This window comes from Polyodon spathula, chromosome 3, assembly GCF_017654505.1.
Source record: "Polyodon spathula isolate WHYD16114869_AA chromosome 3, ASM1765450v1, whole genome shotgun sequence".
In the NCBI taxonomy this organism is placed as follows: Eukaryota; Metazoa; Chordata; class Actinopteri; order Acipenseriformes; family Polyodontidae; genus Polyodon; species Polyodon spathula.
Window position 1 is genome coordinate 96,767,847 of NC_054536.1, and position 24,572 is coordinate 96,792,418.

General features: G+C 43.2%; 1 protein-coding gene across 2 annotated transcripts in view; it reads right to left on the reverse strand.

Annotated features, from left to right (window-relative positions):
• Positions 1–10,794: 10,794 nt before the first annotated feature.
• LOC121313707 (solute carrier family 45 member 4-like) overlaps positions 10,795–24,572 on the reverse strand; it is a 55,152-nt gene continuing 41,374 nt past the window's right edge. The window contains exons 4-7 of one of the 2 annotated variants that reach the window (XM_041246525.1): positions 23,041–24,164; positions 20,369–20,468; positions 19,734–19,945; positions 10,795–11,959 (exon numbers count right to left, since the gene is read on the reverse strand). In XM_041246525.1, coding sequence (XP_041102459.1) covers positions 11,597–11,959; positions 19,734–19,945; positions 20,369–20,468; positions 23,041–24,164 — 1,799 coding nt within the window. In that variant the 3' untranslated portion in view covers positions 10,795–11,596. Of the gene's footprint in view, positions 11,960–13,173; positions 13,214–19,733; positions 19,946–20,368; positions 20,469–23,040; positions 24,165–24,572 lie in introns of those variants that run through there. The other variant, XM_041246526.1, reaches the window with a different exon arrangement.

Consider the following 24,572-nt stretch of genomic DNA (forward strand, 5'->3'; position numbering starts at 1 on the left):
TAGTGTCCAGTTATTTTTAGGCTCTGCCCACCGCTACCACCACTGCGCCGCCTCGGGAGGAGTGAAGACGAACATGCTGTCCTCTGAGGCATGTGCTATCGGACACTGCTTCTTTACACACTGCAGACTCACCATGGAGCACCCAGAATTAGTGTTGGAGGACAACGCAGCCCTAGGCAACTTACAGGCAAGCCCGCAAGCGCCTGGCCACACCACAGGGGTCGCTGGTGCATGGTGAGCCGAGGACATCCTTGGTCGGCAAGGGAATAGCCTGGACTCGAACCGGCGACGTCCAGACTTTTGGGCACATCATGCACTCCACACGGAGTGCCTTTACTGGAAGCGCCGCTCGGGAGCCCCCTGAAAGCATGTTTTAAACAGTCGGAATTATTGCTGACGTTTCCCAGTCCGCTTTTTCTAGTGTGTTGCCAGTTGTGCTCAATGTATTTTTGAGACGAACACCCAAGTATATATTTTTCAATAAAGTCAGTGTGTACTTACAAGCATTGAAAACGAATTTCTATGACATTTCTGGTTTTCCCAGAGTTTTGGGAGCAATAGACTGCACAAATGCGCCAGTAACCCCTCCAGCTCATTCTGAGCATCTGTATAGGACCACGATCTATTGTGTGTTAATTGTCGACTTAAAAATAATAAGAATACAAAAAAAAAAAAAAAAACGTTGTTTCAATTTAAAATAATGTTTTATTCATATTGTACAGCAACGTGTAAAATGCAACACTATGATTTACTTTGTGTTACCAATAAGCTAAAGTACAAAAAAGTGTGCTGGGCATTCATCTGATTTTAATGCTGTACTGTATAGGCCTACTGTGCAGATTTATATTTTTACATAATGTAACGTAAAGTTCAGACCCCATATAGACTCTGATAGGATTAAACTGACTTTCATTTTTATATATATATCGGTGTTTAAAACAGGTAAATTGAAGGTAGAACAGAATGCGTTGTTGATGACGTTTACATTTAACATAAACAATGTTATTTTGATTCCTGCACACTTGCATGTATAGACGTTATCCTTTGGGAACCCTCTGCTGCAGCAAACCACAACGAAAATGCAAACTGCGGTATGTTTGCACTGCGGCTGGCCCATCTTAGTACATCTACCCCTCAGTGTTTTTACTTGGTTAACTGTTGATTTGTAAGATAAAATATTATAATTACCATTTGCAACTGCTGGAGGCCCTTGTATAGACAACTTTATGAAACTAAGACATTTACAAGAAAAAGCAATGACCATCTTAAAGAGATTTTGTGATTTAATTAATTCATTCATTTCAGATCCAACTTTTTTGCACAGCATTTTCAATATTTGGGATCTTTTTCAGGTTTATATAAAAAATCTTTTATTTAAATACTTGAATGGTAATGTTTGTTAGTTTTGGCAGAGCACTGGTAAACTTCACTGAACTCCAGTGCCTTACAGCTGAGTCCAGAGACCAGGTCTTACGAGTAGTGGGTCTCCTGATTGCACAGCAATTGGATCAGGAAATGATGCGAGGCTAGCACAATTGACAATCTGCCAGTGACGGGGTCCTCTGCCTTCCTCCACGTCCTGTGAGCAAGTGCCACTGATTGGTAGAAACCAAGTAAACTAGCACTCAGAAATGAATGAACAATATTCTTGCTAACGACTTCAATTGTGGACTGCCCCTCCCGTTCTTGGCAGTTGAACATTTTATTTTACATTGTGTTGCAGGGCTAAGGCCCAGCAAGCCTTATAATTAGTGTGTCTGCGTGTTTTTCTGTTCTGACTAATGTGGCAGTTATGGGGTTAAAATCCTATTCCAGCCAAATCCATGTGCAGAATCTTGCCAGCTGCTGGCTGATTGATTTTCAGTCAGCTCTGGCCACATGGTATATAAGGAGGAACCAGCCCTTTTATTATGGATCTTTTAGTTTCGTTGAAAGGACTGGGAGCAGCAGGTTGTTCTCCCTGGCTTTGCCCTGTGATAGCTCTACTTGGGTGCATTCATTTGTTTGTTAGTCTGTTTGAGTCTTTTGTTTAATTTGTTAATGCACAGCCGTGCTGAACTGCAGTCTTTCGCCTCCGTGTCTGCTATTCCGTCCGCTGGCCAGCCAGGTCCACACACTGCCCTTCCACAATAGGTACCTCGTACCTGCTGCCTGGGTTTTAAAGCAGGATGAAAGCCAGAGTGGTGCACTCAAATAAGACGGTGTGATCTGCCACCGGAACCAGAGAAACGCAATTCCCTTTACATCCAGAATATCTGCGTACTGATTGTTTGAGTGCAAAAGAGAAACTGATAGGGCATTTAGATGCAGTGTCTGTCTTTTTGGTTGTTGGTGTTGCGATGACAGTGATCTATGTGGTGAAAACCTGGAGTAAGTACATAAGTACAGCACTTTAGAATATAACATAGGCTCAGATAAACATGTTTCAACAAGGTTCATGAGATGAGATTAAATGCAAGAAAAACAAGCACACACAAAACAAATGTTACTGAAATATGTTTTATTCTGACTGGAATTGTGAACAACATCTTTTGTACAACACACTATACATGGAAAATGTTTATTCTTCTCCTTTGATTAATTAAACCCAGTGTTTTCAAACCAGAGATTATACAAATGAAAAAAATGTGCAAGAGCCAGAGGAAAATAAAAAAAGTAACAGACTTTTATTTATTCCCTGGAAATACAAGAATAGTGTTGAAATGTATCCAGCATCAAAAGAAAAGCTCAAATAAAACCCTATTTAAAGAGCTTAATAAAAACAAAGGCCATGTCCGTCCTGCCGAACTAAAAAAGTAAATCTGCGGCTTGAAACTACGGGGTCTGCCCAGCATCGCGCGCTGAAGCTAGGGGTCTGCCCAGCATCGTGCGCTGAAGCTAGGGGTCTGCCCAGCATCGTGCGCTGAAGCTAGGGGTCTGCCCAGCATCGCGCGCTGAAGCTAGGGGTCTGTACTAGCTAGGGGTGATTGTACAGTATGTGCTGGAGAGGAGTCTGGGAATACTTCTCAAAATGTGAGGTTGCTGTGCCTTCAGTTTGGAAACAACTTCCCCAATTAGTGGATGCCCTTTCAGTCTGGTCAGTCACTGAAGTACCAAGTAGAAAAGCCATATGTCTCTTTTCCTTTGTTTAAAACTAGTACTGATTTAAAACAGTCCCCTTCAAACAAGTTTCCAGCCTGGCAGTCTGTGACATTACTTTGCTTTAGCCCATTATCTTTCAAAACATCATGTGTTTACCACACACACATTTTGTTAAAAGTTTAATAACATTGCTATAAATCAGCAGGAACTACAACAGCGCCCCAACTTAATAAGTTGATAAAAAAAGCAGTTGTCTTATGGCCAGTTCTCTATGGAACCAAATATTTAAAAAGGCATGAGATGGCTATATGCACATTTTGAATGGTTAACTATAATGAGGCATTTTTCTATTTATATTATTTTTGTTGTTAAATCACTCAATAGTCATGAATGTCGCAGCGAGGGATTGTGCTGGCCATGTTACATCTGAAACACATTGCTTTCACTATAGTGAAACAGACCTGTCCAAACTCATTTGAAAACAGGAGCAGAGCAGCTGCCTTGAATGGAGGAAAGACAAAAAAAAAAAGAGCCGATCTAGGCAACAGAATGCACTTTCTTCAAATGCCTGTGTTGGGTCAGTTAATGTAATTTCCAAAATAAAAAAAATACATCCTTTATTAAAACAGAACAGCTTGTGACACTGGACCCTCCACAAGTTAATAAAAGGGCACATTTGTTTTTAGGCGACATGAAAGCGTGACAGTGCTATGAATTAAACAGCACATGTTTCAGTCTGCATTGAGCTTATTGTCAGGAAAGGATGGGGCAAACTGGATATTATTTACAAAACCTTCATCCATTGATCATGAGCTACTCTTTCTCCAGCCAATGCTTTTCAAAATTTGGGGCTTTGATTTGAATCTGTTAAATGTCCTCACTCTGTATTCCACATTATATGGAAGGAAAGAATTGTCTAGTGCTCAGAGTGTAACACTGACTGCCAGTCCTGGTAATAGAGTAGGACATTGCTGTCATGAGTGTATTCCAAGTGGAACAATGAGTCCTCTAGCCCCCTGAAACCATAAAAAAAAAATAAAACCAGAGCAATAAAAATAAAGCATTTTGTATCTCTAACGCACAGGTAAGTAATAGTCATAGAACTTCTATAATATACAACTTTTGGTGTGACTTTAATTCAAGATTTCTATGTTTTGGCATTTCATACAAAGCAGAGACAGTACTTTTTAAATTGGGCACACACAGTAATACAAAAATCATTGGAGAAGAAAAGTGAACCACCTTGAACCAGGAAGGAAAATTCGATATACTTCAGAATAACGGACTCTATGTCCAGTTTAAAAAGAGATACTACTGCATATTGTGTCTGGTGGCTAACTCGGTCTTAGAGAACACTTTGACTATAAGAGAGACTTAGCCAGAGACTACTTCAGAATAAACAACTTGGTTTAGAAAGAGATACTACTGCATAGTGCTGAGGCAGTATGGAGCTTCATTTTAAACAGGTGATCACCTAACTGTACCATTGCACGGCACACTTGTTGAATGCAGCCGGCTTTTAGATTTCAGATCAAGTTCCCCTCTCATAAATGAAGCAGCAGTGTCTACAGGCAAACACAACACGGATTTCAGCTGACATCTCAGGCTGCACTCAAATTAAAACATGCATGCCACTGTTCAGATTTACTGTATTTTAGCTGGGGTATAGGTAAGAAATGCATGGGATGATAATCAGAGTACATGTAAGGAATGCATGGGATGATAGTCAAAGTACAGGTAAGAAATGCATGGGGTGATAGTCAGAGTACATGTAAGGAATGCATGGGATGATAGTCAAAGTACAGGTAAGAAATGCATGGGGTGATAGTCAAAGTACAGGTAAGAAATGCATGGGGTGGTAGTCACAGTACATGTAAGAAATGCATGGGGTGATAGTCAAAGTACAGGTAAAGAATAAACAGGATCACAAGATTGCACGGTGGGCAAGTTCTAAACTCACAATACACCAAATACTGTTTTAAGTCATTTCAAACTATCTGCCTATCTGCTAGCCTTTCCTAGCCCTTATACTGTCATCACCTTGCTATGTGTACCATCCTAATGAGAGCAGATCACTGGCATGTTGGGGTTGGGAGGGTTGATCTTGAATGCAAAGCACATTTTAAGGCACAGCAAATTAATGCAACATCTCTCCTCTCCAAATGTGCCCACATCTCCTACTGGAGATACACAAGCTTGAAGCCACAAATTTAGTTACAATCAAGATCAATAGACAGAATGCAGTGAATCCATTGCTGTGTTCTCCCATTTGCATTCCCACACAGACGCTAAGCATGCTTGGGAACCTGAAACTGTCTCAACTGACACTCAGCACAGCACAGGTCTCTGAATGTACATAACATGGAACAAGGAAAAAACAAAAAAAGCAACTGAGACGCCTCTCACAAGATGAGCACACCGACAGCCCTCTTGCGGACATCTCCTAACCTCAATTCTAACACACAAACGGACAGGACACACACACACACACACAGAAACAAACACATACACACACAGGAACAGGTAGGACACACTAACACACACATACATACACAGGAACAGGCAGGATACACACACAGGAACAGGCAGGATACACACACACACAGAGGAACAGACAGGGGACACACACACACACACACACACAGGATACACACACGCACAGGAGTGGGCAGGATACACACACGCACACAAGAACAGGCAGGATACACACATGCACACAGGAACGGGCAGGATACACGCACGCACACAGGAACGGGCAGGATACACGCACGCACACAGGAACGGGCAGGATACACCACGCACACAGGAACAGGCAGGATACACGCACGCACACAGGAACAGGCAGGATACACACACGCACACAGGAATGGGCAGGATACACACACACACACACACACACAGAGGACAGGATACACACACACACACACACACACACACACACACAGAGGAATGGACAGGATACACACACACACACACACACACAGAGGAACAGACAGGATACACACACACACACACACACAGAGGAACGGACAGGATACACACACACACACACACACACACACACACACACACACACACACACAGAGGAATGGACAAGATACACACAAACACACACACAGAGGAAGGGACAGGATATACACAGGCACACACACAGTAAGAAGTTTCAGAAAACGGCATGGTACCTGCAGATCTTTATGCTTTTAAGTGAAATTATAAAACTCCCTTATTGTAAAGTAATAGCTATTAAATACTGAATCCTGATCCAAAAGCAATCAGAGTTTAAAGAGAAGAGTGAGGCAAAGCATAGCCATCCTTATCTATCCGAGCAACTGATAACTCACAGCATGCTTTAAGTGCTATCAATACAATGGGATGTTAAAGATTAAATTTGACATGATAAAATGAATTTAGGATTTAGGTTTCTAACAAGAACAAATGAACTTGTGTCAACAACAACAAACCGTTAAATAATAAAACGAGTTTGAGTAACGTGGTGCTGTTATTTTGTAAACCAAGTGAAACTAAATGTTTTGCATGAATAGGTAAATGTAATGTAAATATTTAACATTGCTGAAAATTTATATTGAAAAAAATTCAGAAGAAAAACATATCCCAACAGCACATGGCATCGTATCCCTCTTCTGTTGATTACAGTAATGTTATTTCCGTTTAACAGGGTTTTACTTTTTTTAGGTTCTAACAAATAGGCAGAAGAAAACGTACACACGCCATAAATACGGTATTTATCATCTGAGCTGTAAAATGGGATACACTATTTACACATAGGCTTTTAGCAAAACAAAAACTAGACGAGAAAGAAACACATATATGCACTTTAAAAACCGAAGAGAAAAGTTGTACAATCAGCACTGGGATAAAGATACACGTCAGTCATCCTATTTTCTGTTCTGAATGCCCCTTTATTCTATAATCTCCATATATATATGACCCCTATATCCTATGTTTCTTTTTTTAGGCTGAAAAAGTCCCTTGCGTCGACACTGTCAATACCTTTTCCCTCACCAATTTTTGAATGCTTGAATTAGGTCGCCCGCGTTTTAAAAAAAATAATAAAATAAATTCTCTCTAATGCCAAATCATTCTAGTCTTATAGTGTGCAGTTACACAGCGCTTCCTGCAGTTTCACCTGATGAAAATGCAGCCAAAACAAAGCGAACGAGACAAGCTGGGCTAATGCAACAGTTCATCATTAAAACGTTTAAGATACTGTGATGCATTTTTTTAAAAAACAATCTGTGCTCTTTAGTTGTTTTTGTGCATCTTCATTTGCAAGTGAACTGTGACATTGGGGATTTATCAAGCACCATATTCTGCAATTTTGAACACTGACTTTGGATACAGTTTTAACTGTTTTTTTTTTTTAAATCTTTTGGTTTTGCCAATTTGCGTTGCCTTTTACGTTTTTACACAGTTCTGTGCATGGGTAACATTTAGATTTCATTTTGCTGTTAGGGCGTTAACGGTACATTTTACATGCCGCTACAACATGTACCGGATTTAAAAGTATGTACTGTATTACAGTTAACGTAGTTTTGGCAAGTGATATTATCATATCGTTTTGAATTAAAATACTACTTCTGTTGAAAATATAGTACTACACCAACAAAACCAATACAGTACATCTAAATGGATCCTACTTATTTTAAAACAGTCCTTTCAGATATTGTCCACTTTGCAGGGAACACAAAGAAGGGTTGGAACGGACCAAAATGAATGATCAATCACTGAAGTCGATGTTTTATAGGGTCGGATATGTGAGTGTTGAAAATCAAATAATAAACATAATATGACATTTTCATAGTTGACTTTTGGGCCCCAAACTCCCATAGGCACACAGGCACACACATTCAGGGTGTCATTTGTCTCATTTGCGTTAGAAGTTTAAAATATAAATACATTTGATTTATTTATTTTTTCATTAAATAAAGTCAGCATACACTTACGGGCATTTTGCAATACAATTCCAGAAAAATAAATATCTACTCAAACAAGTCTTGGTTTTTTTTCCTTTTCCACGGTTATATATTTATATAGATGTTTTTTCTTCAGCGTAGTTTTTATAAAGTCCTGTGCAACTTCGGTTCTGCAGCTACTACGCTAAAGAATTCATACAAAAAGTATTACATCCGGGGCCATGACATTGTAATTTGATGGACCCTAAAGAGTCTAATACTTGAACAAGAGGTGTGTGCTAGCCTGAGCTCCAGGCTCCTGAAAAGGAGGCTCACATGTGTGTCTTTATCTGCATATTAAGCTGAGGGAACACAAAGCCCCTTTTTCAGGAACAGTGGCTTGAAACTTGGTTCCAGGAACCCGGGAGACCTAGTTTGAGGTAATTTTGCTGTATCAAACCCCAGGTCTCCCCTGGTGTGCCGTGCAGTGGCCTGAAACCTAGTCTCCTGAAGCCAAGTTCCAAGATACAAAGTGGTGTCGTGTTCCCTCAGCTTTAGAAACACTCAAGATGCACTTCAAGTAATACAATTTTAAAAAAGAATACATTGACTTTCACAAATGACATATGCTAGTGTTTCTTTTTCTTTACATGATTACTAAATGTCAGTGTTGAGATGACCAGGACACAACAAAATGTCATGCAGGCATTATAAAGTACTGACCCCCAAACACGCACAATTCCTTAAAATTACTACACCTAATCAATGAGGCAGATAAATTATTGCAACTTTCAATTGATTTGTCAAAAAACACGATGGTTTGTCTTTTTAACATTCTAAAAATCTTAAAGATGCACTATATATATATATATATATATATATATATATATATATATATATATATATATATATATGTTATATATTTGCATGAATCGTACTTAGATGAATATATATTACATGCGCATACACGCGTATGTTTGTTTTTTGTGCACGCGCGTGTGTGTGAGTAATTTCACACACGATTGTATCAATTTAATATATATATTTAAAAAATTGCCCAGCACCTTTGTTAAAGGATTTGGATTACTTAATTGCTCTTATTGTATTTATTTCTTTTCATTAAAACACTGTGTATTTCCTCTTAGTACATGCAATACAGGAATTGTGAGAACATTCCTGGACCTGGAGATCCCAGTATCAAGAAAGCCTGATCCAGACTGGAGCCTGGGTAAGAGCAGACTCAAGAGCCCGATCCAGACTGGAGCCTGGGTAAGAGCAGACTCAAGAGCCCGATCCAGACTGGCGCCTGGGTAAGAGCAGACTCAAGAGCCCGATCCAGACTGGCGCCTGGGTAAGAGCAGACTCAAGAGCCCGATCCAGACTGGCTCCTGGGTAAGAGCAGACTCAAGAGCCCGATCCAGACTGGCGCCTGGGTAAGAGCAGACTCAAGAGCCCGATCCAGACTGGCGCCTGGGTAAGAGCAGACTCAAGAGCCCGATCCAGACTGGCGCCTGGGTAAGAGCAGACTCAAGAGCCCGATCCAGACTGGAGCCTGGGTAAGAGCAGACTCAAGAGCCCGATCCAGACTGGCACCTGGATAACAGCAGATTCAAGTCCCCATGTCAAGCACAGGAGAAGCCAATAAAGCCAATCCCACAAGGGGTCTTACGCATCCTACAAAAACATGATTCCCTCCATAGCACAGCACAGAAGCCACAGGGCAACAACCCTCCCCCCGTTGTCTGCACCTCTCATAGTGCTATATCTAGATTGCATTAGCGGCAATCCAGTGAAGTGCCCGCATAATACAAGCAATCCAGTGAAGTGCCCGCATATTACCAGCAATCCAGTAAAGTGCCCGCATATTACCAGCAATCCAGTAAAGTGCCCGCATATTACCAGCAATCCAGTAAAGTGCCCGCATATTACCAGCAATCCAGTAAAGTGCCCGCATATTACCAGCAATCCAGTAAAGTGCCCGCATATTACCAGCAATCCAGTAAAGTGCCCGCATATTACCAGCAATCCAGTAAAGTGCCCGCATATTACCAGCAATCCAGTAAAGTGCCCACATTGCTGCAACTTCATACATTCATCCCACGCCTGGGTCAGACCAGACCCTGAAGACTGAGCCAATGTTGTGCAGAAGGTTTATTTCAAAGATCTGCTTCAAGAAAATTTGTTTTTCTTAAACTGGAAAATGAAAACAGAAGCATTTCTACCCACTGAAGCACTTGAGGATGCTGAAAACAGCGTTCACAGGTGTAACCAGGATATCAAGAATGGAAGCTGTTTGCAAGAATGAAGGAAGCTCAAGAACTTGCAGCGGTTTCTGCACAATCAGCACTGCCTGAAAGTGCCACTGCCAGGGAACTCCACCCCCTCCCAAAATAACACTATGTAACACAATTTTTGTTCCTGGGTAGTAAGTGTTATTTCCTAATTGCTTATGCCTCAAAAGTATAGAAAATGGCTATTATTCCCCACAAACTTTGCTTTTGTGACCAGGACAGTGATATTTCAAAATATCACTATTTCCAATGGGAAAACGGGCAAATGTGTGTCTTTTCGTTCACATAAAGTCAGAAAAAAACAACATATGAATCCAAATTAACATGTATTTATACTAAAGTAATACAAAAATGACTACAAAAGATTTAGAAGTGAGTAGTTTTTCGAGATTTACGATTATACTGTAAATACAGTATAATAACACTTACTACCCAGGAACAAAAAAAAAAAAACAAACAAGCACCAACCCATGCAACGACACATGCAACAACAAACAAAACAAGCACCACCCCATGCAACGACACATGCAACCACAAAACAAAACAAGCACCACCCCATGCAACGACACATGCAACCACAAAACAAAACAAGCACCACCCCATGCAACGACACATGCAACCACAAAACAAAACAAGCACCACCCCATGCAACGACACATGCAACCACAAAACAAAACAAGCACCACCCCATGCAACGACACATGCAACCACAAAACAAAACAAGCACCACCCCATGCAACGACACATGCAACCACAAAACAAAACAAGCACCACCCCATGCAACGACACATGCAACCACAAAACAAAACAAGCACCACCCCATGCAACGACACATGCAACCACAAAACAAAACAAGCACCACCCCATGCAACGACACATGCAACCACAAAACAAAACAAGCACCACCCCATGCAACGACACATGCAACCACAAAACTTGCATAAGCAATTCAAACTGTTGATTCCTCAAATTAATTTAGAAAAACATTGTTGTTTACATTTCTTTATGGTTTTTTAGTTTTTTGTTTTTTAAAGTGCCAACATTTCTAATTTTAAATATTTATCAGACGTCACCTTCCAAGAGATCCCTAACCCAAACAGACTCTGCTACAGAAGATGCAGAGAGATCCCCCACTCCACTGAAATTTAAAGACTATGCAGCCACAGTGGAAATAGAACTGAATGATTTCATTCCGTAGCTGAACATTCTTTCAAAACCATGCAGTATGTGTTGCATTTTACTAATTCTGCATTTGAAATGTTTCCATTGGTTATATACATTAAATCCTGCGCCCTTCTCTGCACCTTCAGTTCACAGCGTGGACTCGCATTCCAAATCGCAGGACTTGGCGGTCCCTTTGTGGGTCAGCTTCACGAGGGTGGGCTTCTCCAGGGCATGGGAGCCGACGGGCAGGGCCAGCGCCTCTTGTTGCTCTTCCTTGGGCTCGTCGGTGCTCGGTGTCTGCGGGTAGATGACGAGGAATGTGGCGGCAAGGAAGCCCAGGAAGGACCCCACTGATGCCACCATTGGGATGACCCGCACACTGCCCACCGCCTCCACCACCCCGCCCAGGGCCGAGGCCACCAGGATCTGGGAGATGTACACCTGGCAGGATAGGATGGCGCAGTCGATTCCGAAGCCTCGTCTGGAGTTGCCTGGGCTGTGGTGGATATACTGGGAAAAAAAAGTTACACATATATTATAGATAGTATACACACTCACACATTTTACATTTCTTGACATAAGAACATAAGAACATAAGAAAGTTTACAAACGAGAGGAGGCCATTCAGCCCATCTTGCTCGTTTGGTTGTTAGTAGCTTATTGATCCCAAAATCTCATCAAGCAGCTTCTTGAAGGATCCCAGGGTGTCAGCTTCAACAACATTACTGGGCAGTTGATTCCAGACCCTCACAATTCTCTGTGTAAAAAAGTGTCTCCTATTTTCTGTTCTGAATGCCCCTTTTTCTAAACTCCATTTGTGACCCCTGGTCCTTGTTTCTTTTTTCAGGCTGAAAAAGTCCCTTGGGTCGACACTGTCAATACCTTTTAGAATTTTGAATGCTTGAATTAGGTTGCCACGTAGTCTTCTTTGTTCAAGACTGAACAGATTCAATTCTTTTAGCCTGTCTGCATATGACATGCCTTTTAAGCCCGGAATAATTCTGGTCGCTCTTCTTTGCACTCTTTCTAGAGCAGCAATATCTTTTTTATAGCGAGGTGACCAGAACTGAACACAATATTCAAGATGAGGTCTTACAAGTGCATTGTACAGTTTTAACATTACTTCCCTTGATTTAAATTCAACACTTTTCACAATGTATCCGAGCATCTTGTTAGCCTTTTTTATAGCTTCCCCACATTGCCTAGATGAAGACATTTCTTCATATTCCAAATAGCACAGTAATGTATTTATTTAATTGTCTGCATTCATTCATGAGAGAGTAACAACTACTCATGGTGCACACAGGAAGGCTTCACCTTCCTTGGACATTGGACCACATTCTACAACAAGGACTATCTATATAGGCAGGATGGACTGAACTTAAATACAAAGGGAACCAATCTATTTAGAGAAAAGATCCTCGAGCAGGTTCAGAAGCATTTAAACTAAAAAGGAAGGGGGGAGAAATCAACAAAAAACAGAAGGACCACATCAAAACAAGGGCAACAACTCAGGTAAGACAGCCACTAAATGTATTTATCTAATTGCTAGAAGTCTCAAAAAACTAAATGTTAGAACTTGAAGCTACTGCGCTAACAAGTAACTACGATGTCACAGCTGTTACAGAAACTTGGTTATCCGAGAGTGATGGGGACGAATATAATATAAGCGGGTATGCACTGTATAGGAAAGACAGGCAGGATAGAAGAGGCGGAGGGGTAGCGCTATACATCAAAAAAAGTCTTGAAGCCCAGGTGTTAAATCTGGAAGAAAAAAAAACAAACACAGAATCAATATGGGGGTCAGAATAATGGACAAGAATTCAAAGGGCATAATAATAGGGGCATGTTATAGACCGCCAAATTCAGACGGTGAGCAAAATAATCTGTTATACAATGACATTAGAAACGCGTGTAACAAAGGAGAAGCCATACTAATGGGGGATTTCAACTTCCCCCAAATAAAATGGGAAAACCCAGTGGGGAGCACGACGGACGAAATTCAAATGGTGGAAAGGACTGCTTGCTAACACAATTTGTCAAGGCACTGACTAGAGGGGAGGCATGCCTTGATTTAGTCTTAATGAAAACAGAATAACTAAAAAAAGGTTAGAGAACAATTTGCAAACTCAGATCACAACATGTGATCATTTGAAGTGCTTTTTTAAAAACCAGAAAGTAGTGACTAAAGCTAAGGTTTACATTTTAAAAAGGCAAAACTATGAAAGAATGAAACAGAGACTAACAAAAGTAGATTGGATTAAAATAGAGAAAACATCCACAGAAAAAGGATGATTATTTTTCAAAAATGTAGTACTAGAGGCGCAAAAAACAGTTACATCCCAAAAGTAGACGAATCAAAATCTAAAACAAAATGGCAAAAATGATTAAAAAATATTCAGGAAAAAAAAGGCACTTTACAGAGCGTTTAAAAGGAACCAAAAACAAAGTACACAGAAAGAGTACACAGAACTGCAAACGCAAGTCAAAACTTTTCACAAGTTTTTACAAAGGAAGATACTGACAACATGCCCCACATGCCATCCAGTTCCTATCCAGTTTTAAATAACTTTAGCATAACTGAGGCAGAAGCGTTAAAGGGACTAGGAGCTCTTAAAATAAACAAATCCCCTGGGCCGGATGAGATCCTCCCAGTAGTACTCAAAGAAATGAAAGAAGTAATTTACAAACCGCTAATCAAGATCATGCAGCAGTCTCTTGACACAGGGGTGGTACCGACAGACTGGAAAATTGCAAACGTAATACCGATCCACAAAAAGGGAAACAAAACTGAACCAGGTAACTACAGACCAGTAAGCCTGACTTCTATTATATGCAAACTTATGGAAACTATAATAAGATCCAAAATGGAAAATTACTTATATGGAAAGAGGGTCCTGGGAGACAGTCAACATGGTTTTAGGAAAGGGAGATCGTGCCTAACTAACTTGCTTGATTTTTTTGAGGATGCAATATCGATTTCTGGAAAGCTGTGCCGTGTCCTGTGTTTTTGTTTGTTACAGCCGTTATTTACTGTTCTGTTAATTCATTAAATGCTGAGCGAGTCCATTCAGCTCCACCAAACTCTACCTCTCTCTCTGTTTATTTCCTGGTTCCTGTTTCTGGTCTGACGTCCCCCATTCCGGCCCTCTTTGTCACAGGATGTTATTTTATTAATCATTTATTTAACGTAAGAGAATAAAATGGTTCATACACAGGGGTTCACGTAACTGGTACGCAGGTACACATGTGCACCAATAAATCCATATTGTTTTTAAGATGCAAATGCATAGGGTCAGCACATTTTTAACAGGAAAGCATTTTTCATAAAGGCAGCGAGGGTGCTCACACTTGAAAAGTCAAGCATCAAGGTTTTATAAAAAGAAAAAAATAATAAATGTAGAGCGATAGGTGGAAATCACCCCAGTTCAGAACATCAATCATGTTCTTTTTACAGACACCTGAAACAATCAACAATAGCAGGGATCTTGATTTAGCTGTCCATTCAGAGAAGAGAGATGCAGTTACAGGGAGTGGCATTGTGGAAGCTCACTAATGCTTCGCTTCCCAAAATGAGCACGGATCACAGGAGGCTTTTGAGAGTATTAAAAAAAATTAATTTACTAAAACATTTTACTTAAAATAATTTTTTTTTTCCCTCAGTTATATCCTTCTATAAATACCATTGTGCCATCAAGCTAACATGTTCAACCACACTTATAAAATAAAGAAGTGTTTTGTTTTTTGCTTTTGAATCCTCCGGACTGGAATATGGTAGTAGGCTACTTAAATAAACAGAGAATGTGAGATGATTTGTTACACACTGTAATAACCAGCAATCCGGACTCCTACTGAAACACTAAACTATTGCTGTTGTCTCTGATGCTGCCATTAAGCAGTGCTGCTGCAGAGTGTGGGTTTTCACGTCATTATTTAAAATAACCAATATCGATCCTGACTATCAGCCTCATGCCTTTCTGCCCTGATACATATTCATATGTGTAAGATGACATTAAATCCTTTGATCATGAACCAAGCATCCTTGACAGGGATGCAAATCATTTAAAAAATTGGTGCTGAACTGTTTGGAAAGTTTAGCACCGGAGAGCCTACTGGTGCTAAATTATTAAATACAGCCCTAATTGCAATGTCAGAGACTGAGCAGATTGCAATGTCAGATTGAGCAGTTTGCAATGTCAGATTGAGCAGTTTGCAGTGTCAGAGATTGAGCAGTTTGCAGTGTCAGAGATTGAGCAGTTTGCAGTGTCAGAGATTGAGCAGTTTGCAGTGTCAGAGATTGAGCAGTTTGCAATGTCAGATTGAGCAGTTTTCAGTGTCAGAGATTGAGCAGTTTGCAGTGTGAGAGATTGAGCAGTTTGCAATGTGAGAGATTGAGCAGTTTGCAGTGTCAGAGATTGAGCAGTTTGCAGTGTCAGATTGAGCAGTTTGCAGTGTCAGAGATTGAGCAGTTTGCAATGTCAGAGATTGAGCAGTTTGCAGTGTCAGAGATTGAGCAGTTTGCAGTGTCAGAGATTGAGCAGTTTGCAGTGTCAGAGATTGAGCAGGTTGCAGTGTCAGATTGAGCAGGTTGCAGTGTCAGATTGAGCAGTTTGCAGTGTCAGATTGAGCAGTTTGCAGTTTCAGAGATTGAGCAGTTTGCAATGTCAGAGATTGAGCAGTTTGCAGTGTCAGAGATTGAGCAGTTTGCAGTGTCAGAGATTGAGCAGTTTGCAATGTCAGAGATTGAGCAGTTTGCAATGTCAGAGATTGAGCAGTTTGCAGTGTCAGAGATTGAGCAGTTTGCAATGTCAGAGATTGAGCAGTTTGCAATGTCAGAGATTGAGCAGTTTGCAATGTCAGATTGAGCAGTTTGCAGTGTCAGAGATTGAGCAGTTTGCAATGTCAGAGATTGAGCAGTTTGCAATGTCAGAGATTGAGCAGTTTGCAATGTCAGAGATTGAGCAGTTTGCAATGTCAGATTGAGCAGTTTGCAGTGTCAGAGATTGAGCAGTTTGCAATGTCAGAGATTGAGCAGTTTGCAGTGTCAGAGATTGAGCAGTTTGCAATGTCAGATTGAGCAGTTTGCAATGTCAGAGATTGAGCAGTTTGCAGTGTCAGAGATTGAGCAGTTTGCAATGTCAGAGATTGAGCAGTTTGCAATGTCAGATTGAGCAGTTTGCAGTGTCAGAGATTGAGCAGTTTGCAATGTCAGACATTGAGCAGTTTGCAATGTCAGATTGAGCAATTTGCAATGTCAGATTGAGCAGTTTGCAGTGTCAGAGATTGAGCAGTTTGCAATGTCAGATTGAGCAGTTTTCAGTGTCAGAGATTGAGCAGTTTGCAATGTCAGAGATTGAGCAGTTTGCAATGTCAGAGATTGAGCAGTTTGCAGTGTCAGAGATTGAGCAGTTTGCAATGTCAGAGATTGAGCAGTTTGCAGTGTCAGAGATTGAGCAGTTTGCAATGTCAGATTGAGCAGTTTGCAGTGTCAGAGATTGAGCAGTTTGCAGTGTCAGAGATTGAGCAGTTTGCAGTGTCAGAGATTGAGCAGTTTGCAGTGTCAGAGATTGAGCAGTTTGCAGTGTCAGAGATTGAGCAGTTTGCAATGTCAGAGATTGAGCAGTTTGCAATGTCAGAGATTGAGCAGTTTGCAATGTCAGATTGAGCAGTTTGCAGTGTCAGAGATTGAGCAGTTTGCAATGTCAGATTGAGCAGTTTGCAGTGTCAGAGATTGAGCAGTTTGCAATGTCAGAGATTGAGCAGTTTGCAGTGTCAGAGATTGAGCAGTTTGCAGTGTCAGAGATTGAGCAGTTTGCAGTGTCAGAGATTGAGCAGTTTGCAATGTCAGAGATTGAGCAGTTTGCAATGTCAGATTGAGCAGTTTGCAGTGTCAGAGATTGAGCAGTTTGCAATGTCAGAGATTGAGCAGTTTGCAGTGTGAGAGATTGAGCAGTTTGCAGTGTCAGAGATTGAGCAGTTTGCAGTGTCAGAGATTGAGCAGTTTGCAATGTCAGATTGAGCAGTTTTCAGTGTCAGAGATTGAGCAGTTTGCAATGTCAGAGATTGAGCAGTTTGCAATGTCAGAGATTGAGCAGTTTGCAATGTCAGATTGAGCAGTTTGCAGTGTCAGAGATTGAGCAGTTTGCAATGTCAGAGATTGAGCAGTTTGCAGTGTCAGAGATTGAGCAGTTTGCAATGTCAGAGATTGAGCAGTTTGCAATGTCAGATTGAGCAGTTTGCAGTGTCAGAGATTGAGCAGTTTGCAATGTCAGAGATTGAGCAGTTTGCAATGTCAGAGATTGAGCAGTTTGCAATGTCAGAGATTGAGCAGTTTGCAGTGTCAGAGATTGAGCAGTTTGCAGTGTCAGAGATTGAGCAGTTTGCAATGTCAGAGATTGAGCAGTTTGCAATGTCAGAGATTGAGCAGTTTGCAGTGTCAGAGATTGAGCAGTTTGCAATGTCAGATTGAGCAGTTTGCAGTGTCAGAGATTGAGCAGTTTGCAGTGTCAGAGATTGAGCAGTTTGCAGTGTCAGAGATTGAGCAGTTTGCAGTGTCAGAGATTGAGCAGTTTGCAGTGTCAGAGATTGAGCAGTTTGCAGTGTCAGAGATTGAGCAGTTTGCAGTGTCAGAGATTGAGCAGTTTGCAGTGTCAGAGATTGAGCAGTTTGCAATGTCAGAGATTGAGCAGTTTGCAATGTCAGAGATTGAGCAGTTTGCAATGTCAGAGATTGAGCAGTTTGCAATGTCAGAGATTGAGCAGTTTGCAATGTCAGAGATTGAGCAGTTTGCAATGTCAGAGATTGAGCAGTTTGCAGTGTCAGAGATTGAGCAGTTTGCAGTGTCAGAGATTGAGCAGTTTGCAGTGTCAGAGATTGAGCAGTTTGCAGTGTCAGAGATTGAGCAGTTTGCAGTGTCAGAGATTGAGCAGTTTGCAGTGTCAGAGATTGAGCAGTTTGCAATGTCAGAGATTGAGCAGTTTGGAATGTCAGAGATTGAGCAGTTTGCAGTGTCAGAGATTGAGCAGTTTGCAGTGTCAGAGATTGAGCAGTTTGCAGTGTCAGAGATTGAGCAGTTTGCAATGTCAGAGATTGAGCAGTTTGCAGTCAGATTTTGAGCAGTTTGCAATGTCAGATTGAGCAGTTTGCAATGTCAGAGATTGAGCAGTTTGCAATGTCAGAGATTGAGCAGTTTGCAATGTCAGAGATTGAGCAGTTTGCAATGTCAGAGATTGAGCAGTTTGCAATGTCAGAGATTGAGCAGTTTGCAATGTCAGAAATTGAGCAGTTTGCAATGTCAGAGATTGAGCAGTTTGCAATGTCAGAGATTGAGCAGTTTGCAATGTCAGAGATTGAGCAGTTTGCAATGTCAGTGAGCAGTTTGCAGTGTCAGAGATTGAGCAGTTTGCAATGTCAGATTGAGCAGTTTGCAATGTCAGAGATTGAGCAGTTTGCAATGTCAGAGATTGAGCAGTTTGCAGTGTCAGAGATTGAGCAGTTTGCAGCAGTTGAGCAGTTTGCAGTGTCAGAGATTGAGCAGTTTGCAGCAGAGATTGAGCAGTTTGCAGTGTCAGAGATTGAGCAGTTTGCAATGTCAGATTGAGCAGTTTGCAGTGTCAGAGATTGAGCAGTTTGCAATGTCAGAGATTGAGCAGTTTGCAGTGTCAGAGATTGAGCAGTTTGCAGTGTCAGAGATTGAGCAGTTTGCAATGTCAGAGATTGAGCAGTTTGCAGTGTCAGAGATTTGAGCAGTTTGCAATGTCAGAGATTGAGCAGTTTGCAGTGTCAGAGATTGAGCAGTTTGCAGTGTCAGAGATTGAGCAGTTTGCAGTGTCAGAGATTGAGCAGTTTGCAATGTCAGAGATTGAGCAGTTTGCAATGTCAGATTGAGCAGTTTGCAGTGTCAGAGATTGAGCAGTTTGCAATGTCAGAGATTGAGCAGTTTACATTGACAGAGATTGAGCAGTTTGCAATGTCAGATTGAGCAGTTTGCAATGTCAGATTGAGCAGTTTGCAATGTCAGAGATTGAGCAGTTTGCAATGTCAGATTGAGCAGTTTGCAATGTCAGAGATTGAGCAGTTTGCAATGTCAGAGATTGAGCAGTTTGCAATGTCAGAGATTGAGCAGTTTGCAATGTCAGATTGAGCAGTTTGCAATGTCAGACTGAGCAGTTTGCAATGTCAGAGATTGAGCAGTTTGCAATGTCTGACTGAGCAGTTTGCAGTGTCAGAGATTGAGCAGTTTGCAATGTCAGAGATTGAGCAGTTTACAATGCGTGGCCCTCACCTCTTCGATCTCATGGTACTGGCCTAGCAGGGCATACGGACAGTAGGACACGCTCATGGAGATGATGCCCATGGTGCTGATCATCACCATGGTTACGTAGACATTGGGAAAGACGGCCATCACTGCCGTGCCAATGGCGAATCCCAGCGTGCCCAGGATGTAGATGATCTTGATGCTGAGGTCGTAGTTGTCCAGGTACTTCTGTAGCATGGCTGCAAACACAAAACATAGGACCAGTCGTAGGACAGCAGCTTTGAGGATTATTATAGTGTAACATTGTGTTCTTATCGAGAAGACAACTCGAGAGAGGTTTAATATACTGGTACTGTTTTATTGGAAAGCAACCCAGCCGTGATTCCACTTCCCACTGAATTTGCGTGTTCAGGGGATAAAGAAAAGAGACCAGGCATGAAGACTACAGACTAAAGCATTGGAGTGCAGAGTGAAAATGGGACATAAATTAAATAAAAATAATAAAATAAAAAACACCCCCTACAGGGCCATTCCCCTATATGTTACTGTGACAAAGTAACAAGAAGAACGACACCTCTCTAATGTGTAAGCAAGTATAATGTTCTGTGGTGTGAGTACATTTTACAGTAAATGGAATATGTTGAAGGTGTTTGTGTTCTCACCTGAGCACATTGCAGCCGTGGTTGCATAGATGACCAGCCCCCAGCAGCCCATCTGCACTCCATTGTGGTAGTTACGCAGCTCGGTGGAGTTTGTGGGAGCCTATAGGAGAAAAAACAGCAAAGCTTTGGCTAGAGAAAAAAACAAGGATCTCAAAACAGCAAGCTTTCTAAGTGGAGACATCAAACCATCAGCAGCATTATCTGCAAATATGTGTGTTTGTATCATGATATGAGAGCACCAGGACACAATGTCACAGTGCTGTATCTCTGGGTAGATACGAAGCTACACATGGGCACAGTGCTGTGTCTCTGGGTAGACATGAAGCTACACATGGGCACCGTGCTATATCTCTGGGTGGATATGGTTTACACAAGGGCACAGTGCTGTATATCTGGGTGGATGAGGTCTACACAAGGGCACAGTGCTGTATCTCTGGGTGGATGAGGTCTATACAAGGGCACAGTGCTGTATCTCTGGTTGGATGACAAGCTACACAAGGGCACAGAGCTGTATCTCTGGGTGGATGAGGTCTACACAAGGGCACAGTGCTGTATCTCTGGGTGGATGAGGTCTACACAAGGGCACAGTGCTGTATCTCTGGGTGGATGAGGTCTACACAAGGGCACAGTGCTGTATCTCTGGGTGGATGAGGTCTACACAAGAGCATAGTGCTGTATCTCTGGGTGGAGGAGGTCTACACAGGGGCACAGAGCTGTATCTCTGGGTGGATGATGTCTACACAAGGGCATAGTGCTGTATCTCTGGGTGGATGAGGTCTACACAAGGGCACAGTGCTGTATCTCTGGGTGGATGAGGTCTACACAAGGGCACAGTGCTGTATCTCTGGGTGGATGAGGTTTATACAAGGGCACAGAGCTGTATCTCTGGGTGGATGAGGTCTACACAAGGGCACAGTGCTGTATCTCTGGGTGGATGAGGTCTATACAAGAGCATAGTGCTGTATCTCTGGGTGGAGGAGGTCTACACAGGGGCACAGTGCTGTATCTCTGGGTGGATGAGGTCTACACAAGGGCATAGTGCTGTATCTCTGGGTGGATGAGGTCTACACAAGGGCACAGTGCTGTATCTCTGGGTGGATGAGGTCTACACAAGGGCACAGTGCTGTATCTCTGGGTGGATGAGGTCTATACAAGGGCACAGTGCTGTATCTCTGGGTGGATGAGGTCTACACAAGGGCACAGAGCTGTATCTCTGGGTGGATGAGGTTTATACAAGGGCACAGAGCTGTATCTCTGGGTGGATGAGGTCTACACAAGGGCACAGTGCTGTATCTCTGGGTGGATGAGGTCTACACAAGGGCATAGTGCTGTATCTCTGGGTGGAGGAGGTCTACACAGGGGCACAGAGCTGTATCTCTGGGTGGATGATGTCTACACAAGGGCATAGTGCTGTATCTCTGGGTGGATGAGGTCTACACAAGGGCACAGTGCTGTATCTCTGGGTGGATGAGGTCTACACAAGGGCACAGTGCTGTATCTCTGGGTGGATGAGGTCTATACAAGGGCACAGTGCTGTATCTCTGGGTGGATGAGGTCTACACAAGGGCACAGTGCTGTATCTCTGGGTGGATGAGGTCTATACAAGAGCATAGTGCTGTATCTCTGGGTGGAGGAGGTCTACACAGGGGCACAGAGCTGTATCTCTGGGTGGATGAGGTCTACACAAGGGCACAGTGCTGTATCTCTGGGTGGATGAGGTCTACACAAGGGCACAGTGCTGTATCTCTGGGTGGATGAGGTCTACACAAGGGCACAGTGCTGTATCTCTGGGTGGATGAGGTTTATACAAGGGCACAGAGCTGTATCTCTGGGTGGATGAGGTTTATACAAGGGCACAGAGCTGTATCTCTGGGTGGATGAGGTCTATACAAGGGCACAGAGCTGTATCTCTGGGTGGATGAGGTCTACACAAGGGCACAGTGCTGTATCTCTGGGTGGATGAGGTCTACACAAGAGCATAGTGCTGTATCTCTGGGTGGAGGAGGTCTACACAGGGGCACAGAGCTGTATCTCTGGGTGGATGAGGTCTACACAAGGGCATAGTGCTGTATCTCTGGGTGGATGAGGTCTACACAAGGGCACAGTGCTGTATCTCTGGGTGGATGAGGTCTACACAAGGGCACAGTGCTGTATCTCTGGGTGGATGAGGTTTATACAAGGGCACAGAGCTGTATCTCTGGGTGGATGAGGTCTACACAAGGGCACAGTGCTGTATCTCTGGGTGGATGAGGTCTATACAAGAGCATAGTGCTGTATCTCTGGGTGGAGGAGGTCTACACAGGGGCACAGAGCTGTATCTCTGGGTGGATGAGGTCTACACAAGGGCACAGTGCTGTATCTCTGGGTGGATGAGGTCTACACAAGGGCACAGTGCTGTATCTCTGGGTGGATGAGGTCTACACAAGGGCACAGTGCTGTATCTCTGGGTGGATGAGGTTTATACAAGGGCACAGAGCTGTATCTCTGGGTGGATGAGGTCTACACAAGGGCACAGTGCTGTATCTCTGGGTGGATGAGGTTTATACAAGGGCACAGAGCTGTATCTCTGGGTGGATGAGGTCTACACAAGGGCACAGAGCTGTATCTCTGGGTGGATGAGGTCTACACAAGGGCACAGTGCTGTATCTCTGGGTGGATGAGAAGCTCAGTACCTGCGGGTCCCCCTCGTAGATGACCTGGCCCATGAAGTCGGTGTAGAAGACGGCCTGGGCGATGATGGAGAACCAGGTGAGGAGGTGGCAGAGGCAGAGGCGCAGGAGCTGGCGGGGCATCCTGAGCATGGAGAGCCAGAGCAGCCGCACGGTGGTCTCCGTCTCACCCTCCTCGCTCTCCGTGTCCCCACTGGAGTTGGTGTTCCCGCTCTGGTGCCTCAGCCGCTGCCGCTGTCGTTTCTGCCGCTTCTGCATGTCGTAGATGTCGTTCATGCTGCGGGAGGACTTGATGAGCACCACAGCGTTGGCACGCCGGTAGCGGTAGCGGTGAGTGCCCACCTTGCCATAGTAGGAGAAGGTGTAGGAGGGCTGCCGGTAGAACATGTGGCGGCGGCGGCGCATGGAGGCCGAGGTGCTCGACTGCTTCATTCCGCTTCGGGTGTGCTCGGTGAAGCCCTTGCTGCTGCTGCTGAATGGAATGCCGTTCTGGTCGGGCGCCTTGGCTTCATTCAGCTGGTTGTCCAGCATCATTTCCACCCCATCCCTATTGCTCTCGCTCTCCTGCAGGAAAGCAGACAGCCGGCAGAACCTGGTCCGGAGAACATCCTGGCTGCTGCTGATGCAGACGCTGCTGCTGCTGCGTGCCGGGGTGCCATGGTAGGAGGACAGGTGGTCCTGGAAGATGGAGGGCTCAATCTCCCGTAGGAACAGCAGCTCAGGCTCCGTCTCCAGCGTGGCGTCCATGACGTGCAGCACGGAGTCGCTCTTGCTCCTCACGATCCCCACGTCCAGGAACTCCATGTCCAGGTCGGGCTCCGAGCGCACCTCGTCGTAGAAGCGGAAGTGATCATCTCCTCCCATATCCTCCGGGCAGGGCGGTGCTTGGGCCCCCAGGTTGCCGTTGAGCTTGATGGAGCCCGTGGCTTCAGCCTCCTCGTCCAGCCGGTCCTGCAGGGAGGTGTACTGCTCCTCCTCGATGCTGAACAGGTGGAGGCCCACCGACACGGTGAACAGGATAGCAGCAAAGAAGAACAGGACCTGCTCTTGAGACTTGAAGACCTGCCCTAGAAAGGTCTGAGTCCAGTCCAGACCCCCCAGCATGTACCCCACAGCTCCACCCAGACCTGCAGGGAAGGGGAAGAGAGGAAGAGGCACTGAACGGTTTTATATTTCCTCTTTTGGACAGCAAGTGTGTCATGGAAAACTGTAAGAAATCAGAAAAAAACCTAATTAGCCCATAAATAATATCACAAATGTGCATCCCCAATATAAACCTCGGATAGCAAGGACAATTCATGGCACAAGACTAAATTATAGCAACACAGCTGGTGCCTAACAGATGGAAACAGGATTGTTTTTTGATTAGTTGCCTAACATATACAGCACGACAACGAAATGATAGGCTTCATTACCTGTAATCTCATCATGACATGAGCTGAACTACATTATGAGGAATGCATAAAGCAAATGACATGAGCTGAGCTACGGTATGCGGACAGGTTAAAAGAACTAAATCTCTCCAGCCTAGAAAA